Source organism: Lissotriton helveticus, chromosome 4_1 (genome assembly GCF_964261635.1).
Source record: "Lissotriton helveticus chromosome 4_1, aLisHel1.1, whole genome shotgun sequence".
In the NCBI taxonomy this organism is placed as follows: domain Eukaryota; kingdom Metazoa; phylum Chordata; class Amphibia; order Caudata; family Salamandridae; genus Lissotriton; species Lissotriton helveticus.
The window spans coordinates 1,512,904,983-1,512,918,543 of NC_136063.1; the positions used below are offsets into that span (position 1 = coordinate 1,512,904,983).

Sequence of the window (13,561 nt, forward strand, 5' to 3'; positions counted from 1 at the left end):
GGTTAAAACAGTCAGAGGGAGTGTAAAAGTAGAGGCAATAGCAATTGCGCCAACCAGATCATAAGTAAGATCCGCTAACTGGCGCCCTTTAACAAAGCCCTTTTGATCTGGGTGGATGATACTATCAGCCACCCCCCCAATCTATTTGACAAGATGGCAGTGAAAAATGTATAATCATTATTGAGGAGTGAGATTGGACGATAGGACCCACAGTTAGTTGGGTCCTTAGCGGGTTTCAAAATCAGTACGACTCTAGCCTCACTCCATGAACCAGGGGGGTCTTCTCCCTTCAAAAGTATGTTGTTATAAACTTTGACAAGTTCTGGGATGATGATCTCTTTCAAAGACCGATATAGTTCCTCTGGAAGCCCATATGGGCCAGCCGCCTTCCCTCTTTTAGACCCTTCTTACTTCCTCTTCTGTTATTTCCTGTTCCAGATCTGATTTTTGATCATCCGTGATGGTAGGTAAGATGACCTTCTCCAACCACCTTTTCCTTTTATCACTGTCATCAATGATAGATTCATTGTATATATCTTGGAAAAAGTCACGGAAAGTCAAACCAATATCCAGATTAGAGAAGCGAGGTGATAGCTCATCTTCTACTTTAATCTCTTTTATGTGATTACGCGCCTGGTCTGATTTTACTTTCCAGGCAAGTAATTTACCTGTCCCTTCTCCAAATTCAAAATGGGAAATTTTACTTGCTTCCCATCTATGAGTTATTCTCTCTTAGAGAATACACTCCAACTGTTTTTTAAGCAAGTCTAGTTTGTCCAAATCCTCCTTCGGATCGATTCCTGTTTGAGTATTCAATTTATGCTCAATTTTCTTAATTTCTGCTTCTAAGCCCATGGTGGCTTCCCTAAATTTCTGTTTTCTAAAGGTTGCTCTATTGGTAATGTAGCCTCTCCAGAAAGCTTTCAGAGTGTCCCAGACCACAGAAATATTGGCTGTATCTAAATTCACATCAAAGAAATGTTTAGTCTCCGAGAGGTAAAAAGTGATTTCATCTTCCTCAAGCAAAATGGTTCGATCGAAGGACCAGGATCTAGTCTGCTTTTGGTGTATGAAACCTAAGCTTAAAAAGGTTGCAGAGTGGTCAGAGAGATGTGACGGCAGATATTCAATATCCTTAACTAGATATTTAAGATTATAGCTATAGAGTAGTCGATTCTAGACTTATGTTTATATTTCAAATTTCTGAACGAAATTCCCAATTGATCTCCCGCCAGTTCCCTCCATATATCAGATAGACCCATCTGGTCCATGATTGTCAAGAGCAGCTGCCGAGATTTAGAGGGGACTGCTGCCCTGGAATTTGGTGATTTGTCTAACTTAGGATTCAACACTATGTTAAAATCGCCTACCCTAATTACAGGATCTGGGAAGTCGATAAGATGGCAACAAATGTTTTTTAGGCATGAGACATCATCCTGATTCGGACCATAATATCCCACTAAAGAGAGAAATATACCTCCTAGAGAGACCCTCAGAATAAGCCATCTACCACTATGGTCTTCCCTATATTCCACTATTTAGGCCTTGGCTTGTTTTTTAAATAAGAACAACACCCCACTAATATTTGCCGTCTGATCAGTGCAGATAGAAGCATCTACCCATTTCTGATTTTTTAACATTTCTTTTGTCTCAGTTTTAAGAAGATGGGTTTCTTGGATGACAATGACCTGCGCCGGAGAATCTCTTAGATATTGTAGAATCCTGGCTCTTCTACCCTTCTTGCGCAGGCCATTGACATTCCAGGACAAAAACTGCAGAGAGGTCATGATATTTCTTCCTCCACTTCGACAGGTGTCCCACTGACCTTCCAACCCCCGCAATCTGGCCCTAGCCTTCCCTGAGGCCAAACGCCCTCATAGACTCCATCACCGAGATCACTCCTAAGCTTTTGCATAAGTAGTACTGGCAGGGTCTTGGTGAATGAGGAATTTTTACCCTTGCCCCCTCTGTGCCCCCCCTCCTAGCACCCCCACCCTTTGGGAAACCCTTCTCTTTTTACTCTGGTCTGGTGAATGACCAGGTTTACGTCCTGCAACCTCTCTCCCCACCCCTTTCCCCTGTGTTGTGTTGTGTCTGTGCCGTGTTAAAAAAAAATACAAAACAGAGAAACAACCAACCTGATTGTGTATTAATGTGTACTTTTTCTATAATTTTTTTTTGCTTTTCCTCAACCCCGCAAATCCGAATTTTGTTTTTTTCTTTTATTCCTCGTCTTTCCCTATATATATTTTTTCTTCCCTTTGTTACTTTTCACTTTTTTTTCCTTTTTTTTCCCCTTCCCCCTTCATATGGCAAAATACTCAGCTTACAAAATATCAATCCATTTTAACGAATGCCTTCCGATATTTGATTTTCTTACCCAATGCCATTCCTGAGACATACATGACAGATTAGGGAATTGGAAAGGGATTAAAAGAAAGGATTCAAGAAGCCTTGATCTCCACATAGTCAGCCCTCAGAACAGAACGATCCTACCATACCCTAATCATTCCTTCCCAGGAGATACATTGCTTAGGGATTCTAGTAGCTCGTCTGCCTCATATGGAGATCTGATGTTATACATCTTGTTATTGAACATTATTTTTAGAAAAACAGGAAATTTCAGTTGAACTGTAGCACCGACTTTCCTAAATGTATCCATCCTTTGACCCAGTTCCCACTGGCGCTCTAGTGTAACTTTAGATAGGTCCGAACGCACCTCGAAAGAAAAGTCAGAACCTCTTAAAGATTTGGCCTTCAGGGCCAAGTTCAAAATCTTCTCCTTAACCGCATAGGTAAGGAAATTGATAAGGATCTTCCTTGGTTTAGGTCTATTAGGATTGAGGCAAAAAGGGTCTCTGTGGATTCTCTGTATATCCTTCTCCAAAAAGCCCACTGACTCCTTGAGATTTAAAGAATCCTTAAGCAGTGTGGCAACAAAGGTAATAATGTCTGACCCTTCCTTACCCTCAGGAATCTTCAAAAGACGTAGATTGTTTCTACGAGAATTATTTTCAAGTGTCTCCATTCTATCCCGTAGGGCGTCTCCATCTCTGCGTAAAGTTTGACTTTTTTTCTCTGCTGACCCCAGATTCGCCTTAAGCTTATCAACCGAGTTCTCCAAGGATTCAGTCCTTGAATTTTGTAAGTTCACTTTTTTTTCCAGGATTTCACATGCCGCTCTAATCTCGGTCTGGTTGTCTGCTGACACTGCAAAACCTTGTTTTATGTCTTCTTTTAAGGAAGCAAATAAAACTTCTATCGAGCTCCCAGCTGAACTCTCTACACCCCCTCTTTTGATCTGTCCCTGCTGCTTAGTCTGCTGTTCCAGGGTTGTCTCAAAGACTTCCGAGGGCCTAGGTGCTAAGGGTAGTGCGGAGGGTGACGTAGAGATTTCAGGAGTGGTGGAACTGGTGTTCGTGAGCGTGGGCCTGGTCAAACTACTGGAGATTTCGGGGGACTCTTTAGATTCCATAATGGCAGATTTTTTAACAGGAGTGATAGGACCATGCAGTCGGGGGAGCCCTCCTGGTTTGAGATAGTCAGGATCTGAGGCTGTATTTTAAAGATTGAGCGTAGAGATGTGACTCTAACAGTGTTATTTTTGGTAGAACCTTTATTTCTAACTCCCTTTATACTTCTTCCCTTCACCTGGTAATTCTGAAAGGCAGTGTTGTGAACTGAGGAAGTTTGCCCTTTAGCTGTTCCTTTCTGATGTTGAACCCCTGATTTCTCTTTTGCCTCTGTTATATCTGTTATATCTTTAGTGGTGCACCCCTCTTTATCCTGCCCCTCAAGACTACTGGACTGTGCAGCTTGTCTTGGTGTTCACTTCCCCCGCTTCCCCCTCCTCTTACCACCTTTCTTATTAACACTGATTCTTAATATGGGGGAGCCTGACTCTATTGCCTGCTCCTGCACTCCAATACGAGACCCCTCTTGTAAAGAGGGGATCTCACTCTTACCACCTCCACCGCTGCCGCTACACTCCTCGTTGTGCTAGTTGTCTTCAGTGCAGCTTGCCTCTCCACCGGTAACTCGAGGGAACTCGAGGGAAGAAAGCGCCGATACCACCGCCGGTGTTTGTTCTAGCTCTGCCGCTATTCACCCGTAGGAGACCGCGGGCGGCAGCTCTGCGACCGCGTCTCAGCTCCAGTGCGGCTCCGGACCAACACGGCAAGAGCAGCAGACGCGGGGCACCTAGGGACTCCTTGGGGACGCCAACACACATCGGGAAGGATTCCTCAAGGGAGTTAGATCAGGTGAGCAGCTTCCAGGCTCGGCACACATCGAGAGAGCCTCCAAACCAGGGGAGGTAGAGCGCTAGCATAGGACGTGCACTACCACTCAGCTAGCGGGTGCAATGTTTCCCCCAACTATGCGCCATTTGTTGCAGAACAATAAGGGCTGATGGTCCCCAATGGCAACTGCCAGCTAAAATTAAGCACTGGTGCTATATTATTGCCATAAACTATGCCCCATCAGCCCTTATTGTCTGCATTAAACATTTATAGAGAGCAAGAGAGGGAAAACACAGAAAAAGAGAAATCCGAGGAGGAGGGCAATTGTTTAAACCATCACAAAGGTACAACACAGGAACCTACAAGATTGAGCTAAAGGAATAAGGTGTGTCTGGTAGTTGATGAAAAGGCATGGGGTGGATGTAATACTACTCAAACTTGGTATTCGGCATACCAACGTTTATTTACACACCCGCCAGTATCTGTGCTGAGGTTTGGGCACCGGCCCTTGTTCTTTATTCTTTTACAATTTAAGCACTGACAAGAACACAAGAACAAATCAAATGAGCAAAATGCAACTGGTTGCTGTTTGTGGTGCCTGTATTTTTTGCAATAATTGTTTTGCATGAAATGTAACCTTGAACCCCCACCTCCTCATTCCCGCCCCTCACATGACTCCCTCAGACCTCTTTGCTTATATTTCAACTTTTTTTTACTGTCTTGGTGGGAAGTCATCTTAAAATTGTTCTCTGACCGTTAAGATGGCAGCTGAGAGCTTATGCGCACACAAATGCTGTGGGCATTTCAGAATGCGTTTTGCTTATTTTAAACAAATCTAATTTAAAGATGGCTGCCCCTGAAACAGACCCCTCCTCGGCAGCCATCTTTGAACAGCATTTTTAAAAAAAAGTACAAAATGAACTCAAAGGTGGCCACCATGGAGGCACAGCCATCCATGATGGCCATATTTGAATGCAGGTTTTTTTTTTTATAAACCTCTATCTATATGCTCGCCACAAATGCGTACACCATCATCATCATAGTTCCCCATATTTGCTTTATTTCGGTTGAATAAAACCATAAAAAGCACAGTATAACATTTAAAATGGCGATGTACTAAAACATGCAAATTGATTGTGTCGAAATATTTCTAGGTAAAACTAACAGGTGCGAATTTTCAGTCCAACAATACAAGTCTCATCATAAATGTTTTAAGATCCATAATAGTATAGTAAAAAATGTTAAAAGAAGTTTGGATGAAACATCCCAAAGCTAAAAATGATTTACAACAAGGACAAATGAACTCCTAGATAAAAGGGTACAAAACCAATCATAAATACAATTTGTGAGTACATTGAGGATGCCTGAAATATGCAAACTATTTTAAAGAGCATTCAACCTAATGTACCATATTGCTGACAGGTATCCAGCAATGGAATACACCACACAGTGCCTGGTGTTGTTTTTACATATTCTAAGAGCAGTATGGCAGTCCCTAAAACCAAGAAGTCTACAAAGGGGAATAATCCAAAATGTACGTTGTTTAGCATAGATCTTACAGGAAAAAAAGCACATGTTCAATATATTCTGGAACTTGACAACCCATCAGACACAGATTTGATATGTCTCCCTTTTTGGTCCAGGAATGGGTAAACGTAGTCAACGGTAATATGCCCAATTTAAATTTAACATAAAGTGCATGAGCGGCAGGGTTGATAACCATATTCAGGTATTGCTCATACTGAGGTACACATTTGAGCATCAAGAAGGGATCTACTAGGGTAACAGGAGATGCAGCAGAAGGTTTTATGCCTAATACATATTTCCAATAGGACATTTTCAGCTTCTACTTAGCACCTTTGGGTAATGCAGAGGGCTGTAGCCAAAAACCTTTCAGACCTAACTTGAATAACACATTTTTAATATGGACATGCCAGGGGATCTTCCCAACATGGTGGTCATCTAGTGGGATTCTAATGGAATCCCTTTAGAACCTTATCCAATATTGCATAGGACTCAACAAAGCAATGTCAGAAATCGATCTTAGGTTTAGGTTGAATCAACTTTGCAGTGGGCGCACTGGTGGGGAGTCTCAAGAGGGTCTTAACAAAGGCATTTTCAGCTTTTTCAAGGGTGTTAAGATTACAGTGCCCCCATAAAACTCCCATATACATAGGTACCCCACAGGCTTGAATCTTATATATCTTCAGGGGAGGGAAGATAGCGAAATTGGGACATATATTGGAAATCTTAAGATAGATCCAGTTCTTTTACTTTAGAGTCATAACACTTTTCTGTACCTGTGCTACCCACCTATGGGAGTCTTCCAGTCTTTTGTCCAAATTCATGTACCCTATCCAATGTCTTCCCACTGAGAATACCATACTCTTGGGTCTTTTCATCCTATTACCAAAGACCATGTACTTGGTTTTCTTATTGTTAATTTCCAGACCATGGTCTAAACAAAACATGTTAAACTTGTCCAAGAGAATAGACCATGAGGAGTCTTTGATAATAAAAAAGTGTCATCTGCAAAAGGGAGACACAGTATTTTATAATCCTCCATCGGGGAGCCCTTTTTACAGTTTAAGAGTTAGGGGATGCAGCCATTTATGTACAAAAGAAGAAGTGTGGGAGCCAAAAAACACCCTTGACTAACACCTCTCCTGATTGGAATGTCTTCTGTCAATTCCCCTGCAGGGCCTCACCTAACCCTCACAACATTTTCTGTGTATAAGGCCTCTATCAGGGATAGAAGTTCACATGGGATTCCGATTACACCTTCACAGTAGTTATCTAACATTAAAAAAAATTGGCACAATCAAAAGGTTTAAGGGCCAAGCCCCAAGCAGGTTTGCCACTGATTGTGCTGGTTTGGTGCAGTGTTTACATTAATTCAAAACCTTTCAAATAACTTCAGAAGAACATGAGCAGTGGCTTTGCCGAACACATTAAGACAAACCTTTAATGTATTAAATCAAGGCATGAATGTAAATAAGTCCACACATCAAGTACATACATATAAAAAAATGATCAAATATTTTTAATTCATCAACGTATTCTACTAAAGCATTCAGGCATGATTTGTCGACAGGCTGGCTTTATTTTTGTGCTTCCGAAATTATGTACAGATGAATATAATGTTTGCATTTTTCCCAAGGCAAAATCCATGCTTCAGAGTTCCTTAAAGTGCTATGCACACCATGATCATTAGAGGCATTTCTTTGCTCCGTATATTGCGCTAGTATTACAAGCAAGACAGTGAACTCCATCCTGTGGATTGTATGTTCCTGGGCTGCAGATGACTAAACAAAAATAACAACGACATTTAATGGAAATAAGTGTTTCAGAAAACAACTTAATTAAATACTACTAATTATATGATAATGCATTCTTTTCAACGAAGTTACATTCCTAAATTAGGTCTAATAAGCATTTAAGAATAGAAGTGAAACTGAAAAACTGCCCATTTTGCCAAACCCCATGCCAGAAAACAGCAGGGTCAAAGAGAGTCAATGCTAAAAACCTGACGGCATGATCATTAAAAAATCTAGGAATTTGCCGCTTTAAAATGTAGAGCTGAATACTAGATATCTTTCAAAAGATTGGAGCAGCGTAATTTAGGCCCCACCTCTACAAGTATATGTGTACCTGACACTACCTACTCTGTGTGGCTTAACTTTGTTAAAGTAAAGTGAAACACCAAAAACATATTACTGAGGTGTATTCACTTTAGAAACTAGAGCTCTATATACGTGTGTTCTAACGTTTAGCTTAATATAAGGATTTGTAATTGCTATTCACATTTACACACTTGAATCTTAGGATATACTGCATTTATTGAAAGTACATTGCATATGTAATCATGAATGGAAATGATTAACTAAAGTTAGCTTGACTGGGACTAGGTCTTGCTTTCTAAAAACAAAGTGTATTTTTCTTTGCTCTGCCTGTTCCTTTTCTTTGCAGGTGTTTGCAGGTGTGTTTTTCTGATTTCACAACTAGAGAAAGGAGTATTGTGTATTAGAGACTGTGATGCTTGAGAAGAGCAATCTTGGCAAGAACCAGACAATTAAATGAGCAGAAGAAGCCTCCTATTCATCGTGTATCGGGAGCAAGGATGCCCAAGGTTCCCATGGTCGTTTGAGCTCTTTGGGACAGGAAAATCAACGGATGTTGCAGATGCACCCTATGAGAAAGAGGAATAATTGGGGTTTCTGGTGATGTGTTAAGAGATATGGAAACTCTTAGAAATGTTGGTTTCATTAGTGTTCACACTTTTAGACTTTAGAACAGATCTCTTTCGACTTTGAAAGGTTGAGAACTTCTTTTTCTCCTTACAAGTGTGTAGCTTCATTCTAAACACAGATTTCTCTTTCAAGAAGACTTCTACTGGAGTTTTTACTATGCTGACACCTTCCTGCCCTTATTAACGGATCCTTTGAGAACCTTTATTCTAAACCATTTTCATTCTATCTTAGAGCCTGGATTAGATGACCCCTTTAATCTTTTCGTGTTTGAAAGGAAGATTGGAGATTCTTTAAGGAACACCAATTTCTGTTTCTTATTATCAATACTGCTGTGACTGTATTCTTTGTATGCCTTATCCTACCTATTTTGGCAATGTATTTTTCCAGTAATGATTTTGTATCCTTCTAATGTTTTCTTGATACGCACCTAAATTGAATTGTTTACTAAATTGTAATAAACCTACAAAACTTTGTCTACCAAATCCTGGTCCTCATTGTGTGGCCAAACGGGCTACACAAAGAGTTAAATTGTAAACTGTTGTGAGCTCCCGTGCATCTCAGTAGGCTAAAAAGATCCATGATCCATCAGATGAAGACTGACCTCTGCTTCTAAGCTCGCCCTGAGATTATGCTATGATTGTAGTGCCATGTTAGGACATAAAATGTTTATTTGTGGACTGTAACATTCAGGAATTAAGGAGTTAGAGATATCACATCTGGAAATTTTACTATCAATACAGGTGATGGAGCAGAATTTCGCAAAAAGAAACCTGCTCAAATGAAAACCCCATAATACGTACTAACAGTAAGTAGTAATAGAAAACTAACGTACATCTTACATAAACATGAATAGGGAATAGGGAAATAGCTTTGCGCATGTATGCACTAATGTGAAATAATATATGAAGGAACTAAAACCATATTTGCAGTGTGTTTTGAAAGAAACAAGAAATAATGCATGTCTAGGCCGCATGTGCATTTCGTAGTTTGCACATTGTATCTTGCTTTGAAATAATAAATAATGCCGCTTGCACTTAAAGCTATGCTAGGAAAACACTAACAGGGAATGGTGCAAGGGTCGGTGGTACACAGTGAAAAGTACATTATCATATAATTAATGAATGCCTATGTTCTCTTTACCATAGTGAGCTGAATGGTCATCCATGTTTTCTTAACTTGATAAAGGAGGGGCGAAAATTGATCTGTCAAAGGCAGACAGAAGCGCACAGCACAGCAGAAGATGCGCAGGGGTTGAAGGCCAATGTGATGATCGCCTGCCAAGACTCCTTCCGCAGACATTGCTTAAAATGATGTGCAATTGTAACATGAATTAAATCATGTGAACAGAACAATTATGTAATCATGGGAATAGGTGTAGAACAATGAATATGCCCAAAATTTGAATGAAGTCACAGTGGTGTGACACACCACCTCCCAATTCCACCAATGAACTGCTGAGTTACGTGAAATGTTTCAACTGATGTGGGACGGACATGTAGGTTTTATGGTATAACTGGAGTGCCTTTGGGGGTGTGGTCAGGAGGTTAGGCTGGCTACAGAGAGAGAGGAGGGAGATGTGTCGCTGTCCGTCGGTTTGCAGAGAGGCCTAGCTGTTTCTGTCCTGTCCCTTTCCTTTAATCTTTGTTCCATGACTCTATTTCAGGGGACTCCTACCATCACTTTGGCCAGAGGGGTGGTTTTCTACAGATCCTTTGGGTTTGTATTATTATTCCGACTCTTTCTTGAAAAATTACTTGCAAATGTATTTTGTCACTGAAGCTTTTGTCTCTTCACCTATCCACTCTGTCATAATAAATTGTTTTGCATTATTTATGCTGAAACTGATGTCTCTTAATCTATCCACCCCTTCATGTGTTACCATATGTTGAATGACAAAGTTGTAATCTGGTTGCGTTTATCGATGTGTTGTGAACGCATCTAGGACCCTATTTAAATATTCCCGATTCATGCCCTTATGTGGTCATAACAAATCATGTCCTTATAAAGGCATAAGAATCATATCCATATTTAGTCATAGCCAATGCAGTCCAAATACGGCAAGGCTACTCCCATAGACTCCTAGAAAGTACAACGCGTTCTTTAAACAAACCAAGCCTCTAGCAGCCCGGGAAATCCCCTCTGCTTTTGTTTTGATTTGTCCAAGAACTCCTGGAGTCCTGAAAGAACTGTAAGTTCTTAGTGACGTCTTATGTCCAACCTTACGTCAAACTCGGCACCTTCCAGGTATAAATATACCAACGTTTGCCTTAAGCAAACACACAGTGGTTTGGAGCAGATCGGCTATCTACTTACCCGAAGCCCAGCTGTAACGAGAGCCGAAGGAAGCCGACCCTCCCATTCACGCACTGAGAGAGACGCTGTCTTTTCTCCTGCCGAGAAATCCAGCTCCTGTGTTTCCAGTCACCCTTGCGGGTTACTGGGAGATCGAGTCCTGAGAAAGAGATACAAGACTAAGCATGGGCGGATTTTACGAATTGGCAATCCGCGAACTTGCGTATTTACGGATTCGCAATCTGCAAAATCCGCGAACTCTCGCGAATTTTTTTTTTTTATGTTCGCAAGGATTTCTGCCAGTTCGCGAGGGTTCTGTACCAGTTCGCAATTGCGAACTTACTTGTCGGCTCGCAACAGCCGCGACTATGTTGTTTCTACATCTGGTTCATCATCACAGGTTCACAGCACCCTCTGTTTCACCACTGCCACCCTCTGGTACACCCATGCCACCCTCTGGTACATCACTGCCACCCTCTGGTTGGTTTATCACTGTAGATTATGGGGGTGAAAAAAAGCAAGCACACCTGCCCTGCTTCAACTGACATGAATTAATTTGGGGTTGATTAATGTGTCACTGAATTTAAACTTCCAGTCTGGCTGGCACCTGCTTCCTTATCTGTAATTTGCTGAACTCTGAAGGGGCCCCTCAGGAAGCACTACAGGGAATGGTTACTAATGATAAGATTGAACTTTTACACCTGCTGAGTGCTTTCAGTATTGTCTGTAATTGCTTTCTGTTGCAGTGTAATTTTTTTAACAGGACCTTTGTTGTATACTTGTAGCTATTCTCTGAGCCTGCTGTGAGGGTCAGAGCAGGGTCATAGAATAGTTGCAAGTAGGCAAATGAACTCTGAAGCGGCCCCTCAGGAAGCACTACAGGGAATGGTTACTAATGATAAGATTTGACTTTTGCACCTGCTGAGTGCTTTCAGTATTGCAAAAATCCAAATATCCAGCAGCATCCACAAAAGTAATCCTTCCAGGTCAAGATCCAAATCAAAGTGACCAGCACATGAAGAAAGCACTGGGAGGAGCCTGGTGGACAGGAACAGGAAGTTGGAGACTGTGGGGCACTTCCTTTCTCCCACCCCACCCCCCAAAATGGACTCCTTACAAAGAAAAAGTGCAGGCAAATGTCAACCTGAGGAGTTATTCTGATAAAAATCATAATTTTCAAGGTTTATGCTGCCTGCTGGTGGATTTCTTGTGCGAAATTGCAAATTTAGCAATCTCGCAATTGCGAGATTGTCGCTGCCCACCGCATCTACGTGTTCGCAAGTATTTACTCCCGCGAAATTGTATAGTATTCTAGTTGGCAAGCAAAAAATCCGCTTTGCACGGATTTCACGAATTTTCCGGCAAGTTCGCTAGAGTTCGCGGATTGCGAATTTACCGAAAATCCGCAAAATCCGCGAGCGGAATGGATTTTACGCCCATGCTTATACAAGACCTCCTTCATTCTATAACCAAGGTACGGAGCTGATTAGATCCTCAGAGAATTCTTGATTCAGATTCTTGGCATAAACTAACTTAACTAAAACTGCAGCTCACTTACTCCTTCCCACGTACTAGGCTTAGGTTAGGTACACCGGGGTAGGCGTATCTTAGAAGCACCAGTTGAGTACGTTTAGTCAATGATTTTATGTATGTATATATTTTATCTGTTTTAAGTATCTTATGGCTTAGAAACCATATACATGCTTTTACAGTATTATTTCATAATACTCCTTTTACTGTACGCACTTGACTTTATGACAAGTATTTCAATTGTGGCAATTCACTTCTCTTGCACAAGAAAGAGGACTGCTCAATAAATAACAACTTTTATTGAAAACGCCCGTCTCTCTATTTCTCTGCACTCCTGGTGAAACTAAGCATGCACGATTGACTGAGTGAAATAGTTGTCTATTGTTTTCCACGACTCTGGAGATACACTCTTTATTCTGGGGGGAGCAAAGTTGTCATGCTTATGCGGTTGTCAGAAACTAATCCCTTCTTGTCTATTCAGGAAAGTTAACTCCTTCCTGTTCACTCGAGAAAGTTTCTAGTGACCTCTGAGCTAGCTGGCATACCTAATTAAGTCTAACATATTCAGTAGAGACCTAGATGACCTCAGTCCTAAGTCAAAACTATCGTTTATGTTATTCCAATGCGCAGCGCCTATTGGGAATATAGGAACTACATTACATGGCGCCCAACGTTTGGTAAGGCGATAATCTAACGCTAGATACTAGAGTAACTCAGTCGTGCTTTTCACACAGACCCATTTTTTCCCGTAAAAACTCCAATAGATGTCTGGAGTGGGTAAAAGGTTAATAGCTGCCAAAACTTAGTAGGATGAGAATCCTATGCATTAGTTTTTGGTTTAGTCAACGTTGAAGGATACAGTGTTCCAAAATATTGTGCACCTAATCTTTGTTTCCTTGAAACTTGCTCTGCAACAAAAGCTTTCTGTCAGTAAAATGGTGGAAAGTGACGATGAAAGGGAGAGAGCTAGAATAGCAGCTCAACTTCTAGCAGATGACACAAGTCTCCAAAATGAAGTCCCGAATGTTATAATCATTCCGGTAAACATAAGAAACACTATAACTATTAAACGTATAGAAAATCGACTATCATCAAGAGGTGGTACAGTCATATTTGTGGTAGAGGCCCATGAATATCGGCAGACGGAGGTATTCTATTCATGGATACATTTTCCTGAAGCAAATCCAATAACACACGATTTCCACTATTACAAAATAGAGGAAATGCCAGTGGAATATGCCCCTTTCG

General features: G+C 41.1%; 1 protein-coding gene across 1 annotated transcript in view; it reads right to left on the minus strand.

The window, feature by feature from the left end:
- Nucleotides 1–5,386: 5,386 nt before the first annotated feature.
- The window catches only part of ZPBP (zona pellucida binding protein), a 787,854-nt gene continuing 779,679 nt past the window's right edge, over nt 5,387–13,561 (minus strand). Inside the window, exon 8 of the mRNA XM_078685833.1 lies at nt 5,387–7,546. Within this exon, the coding sequence (XP_078541959.1) occupies nt 7,452–7,546 (95 nt within the window). The 3' untranslated portion in view covers nt 5,387–7,451. The remainder of the gene's footprint in view (nt 7,547–13,561) is intronic.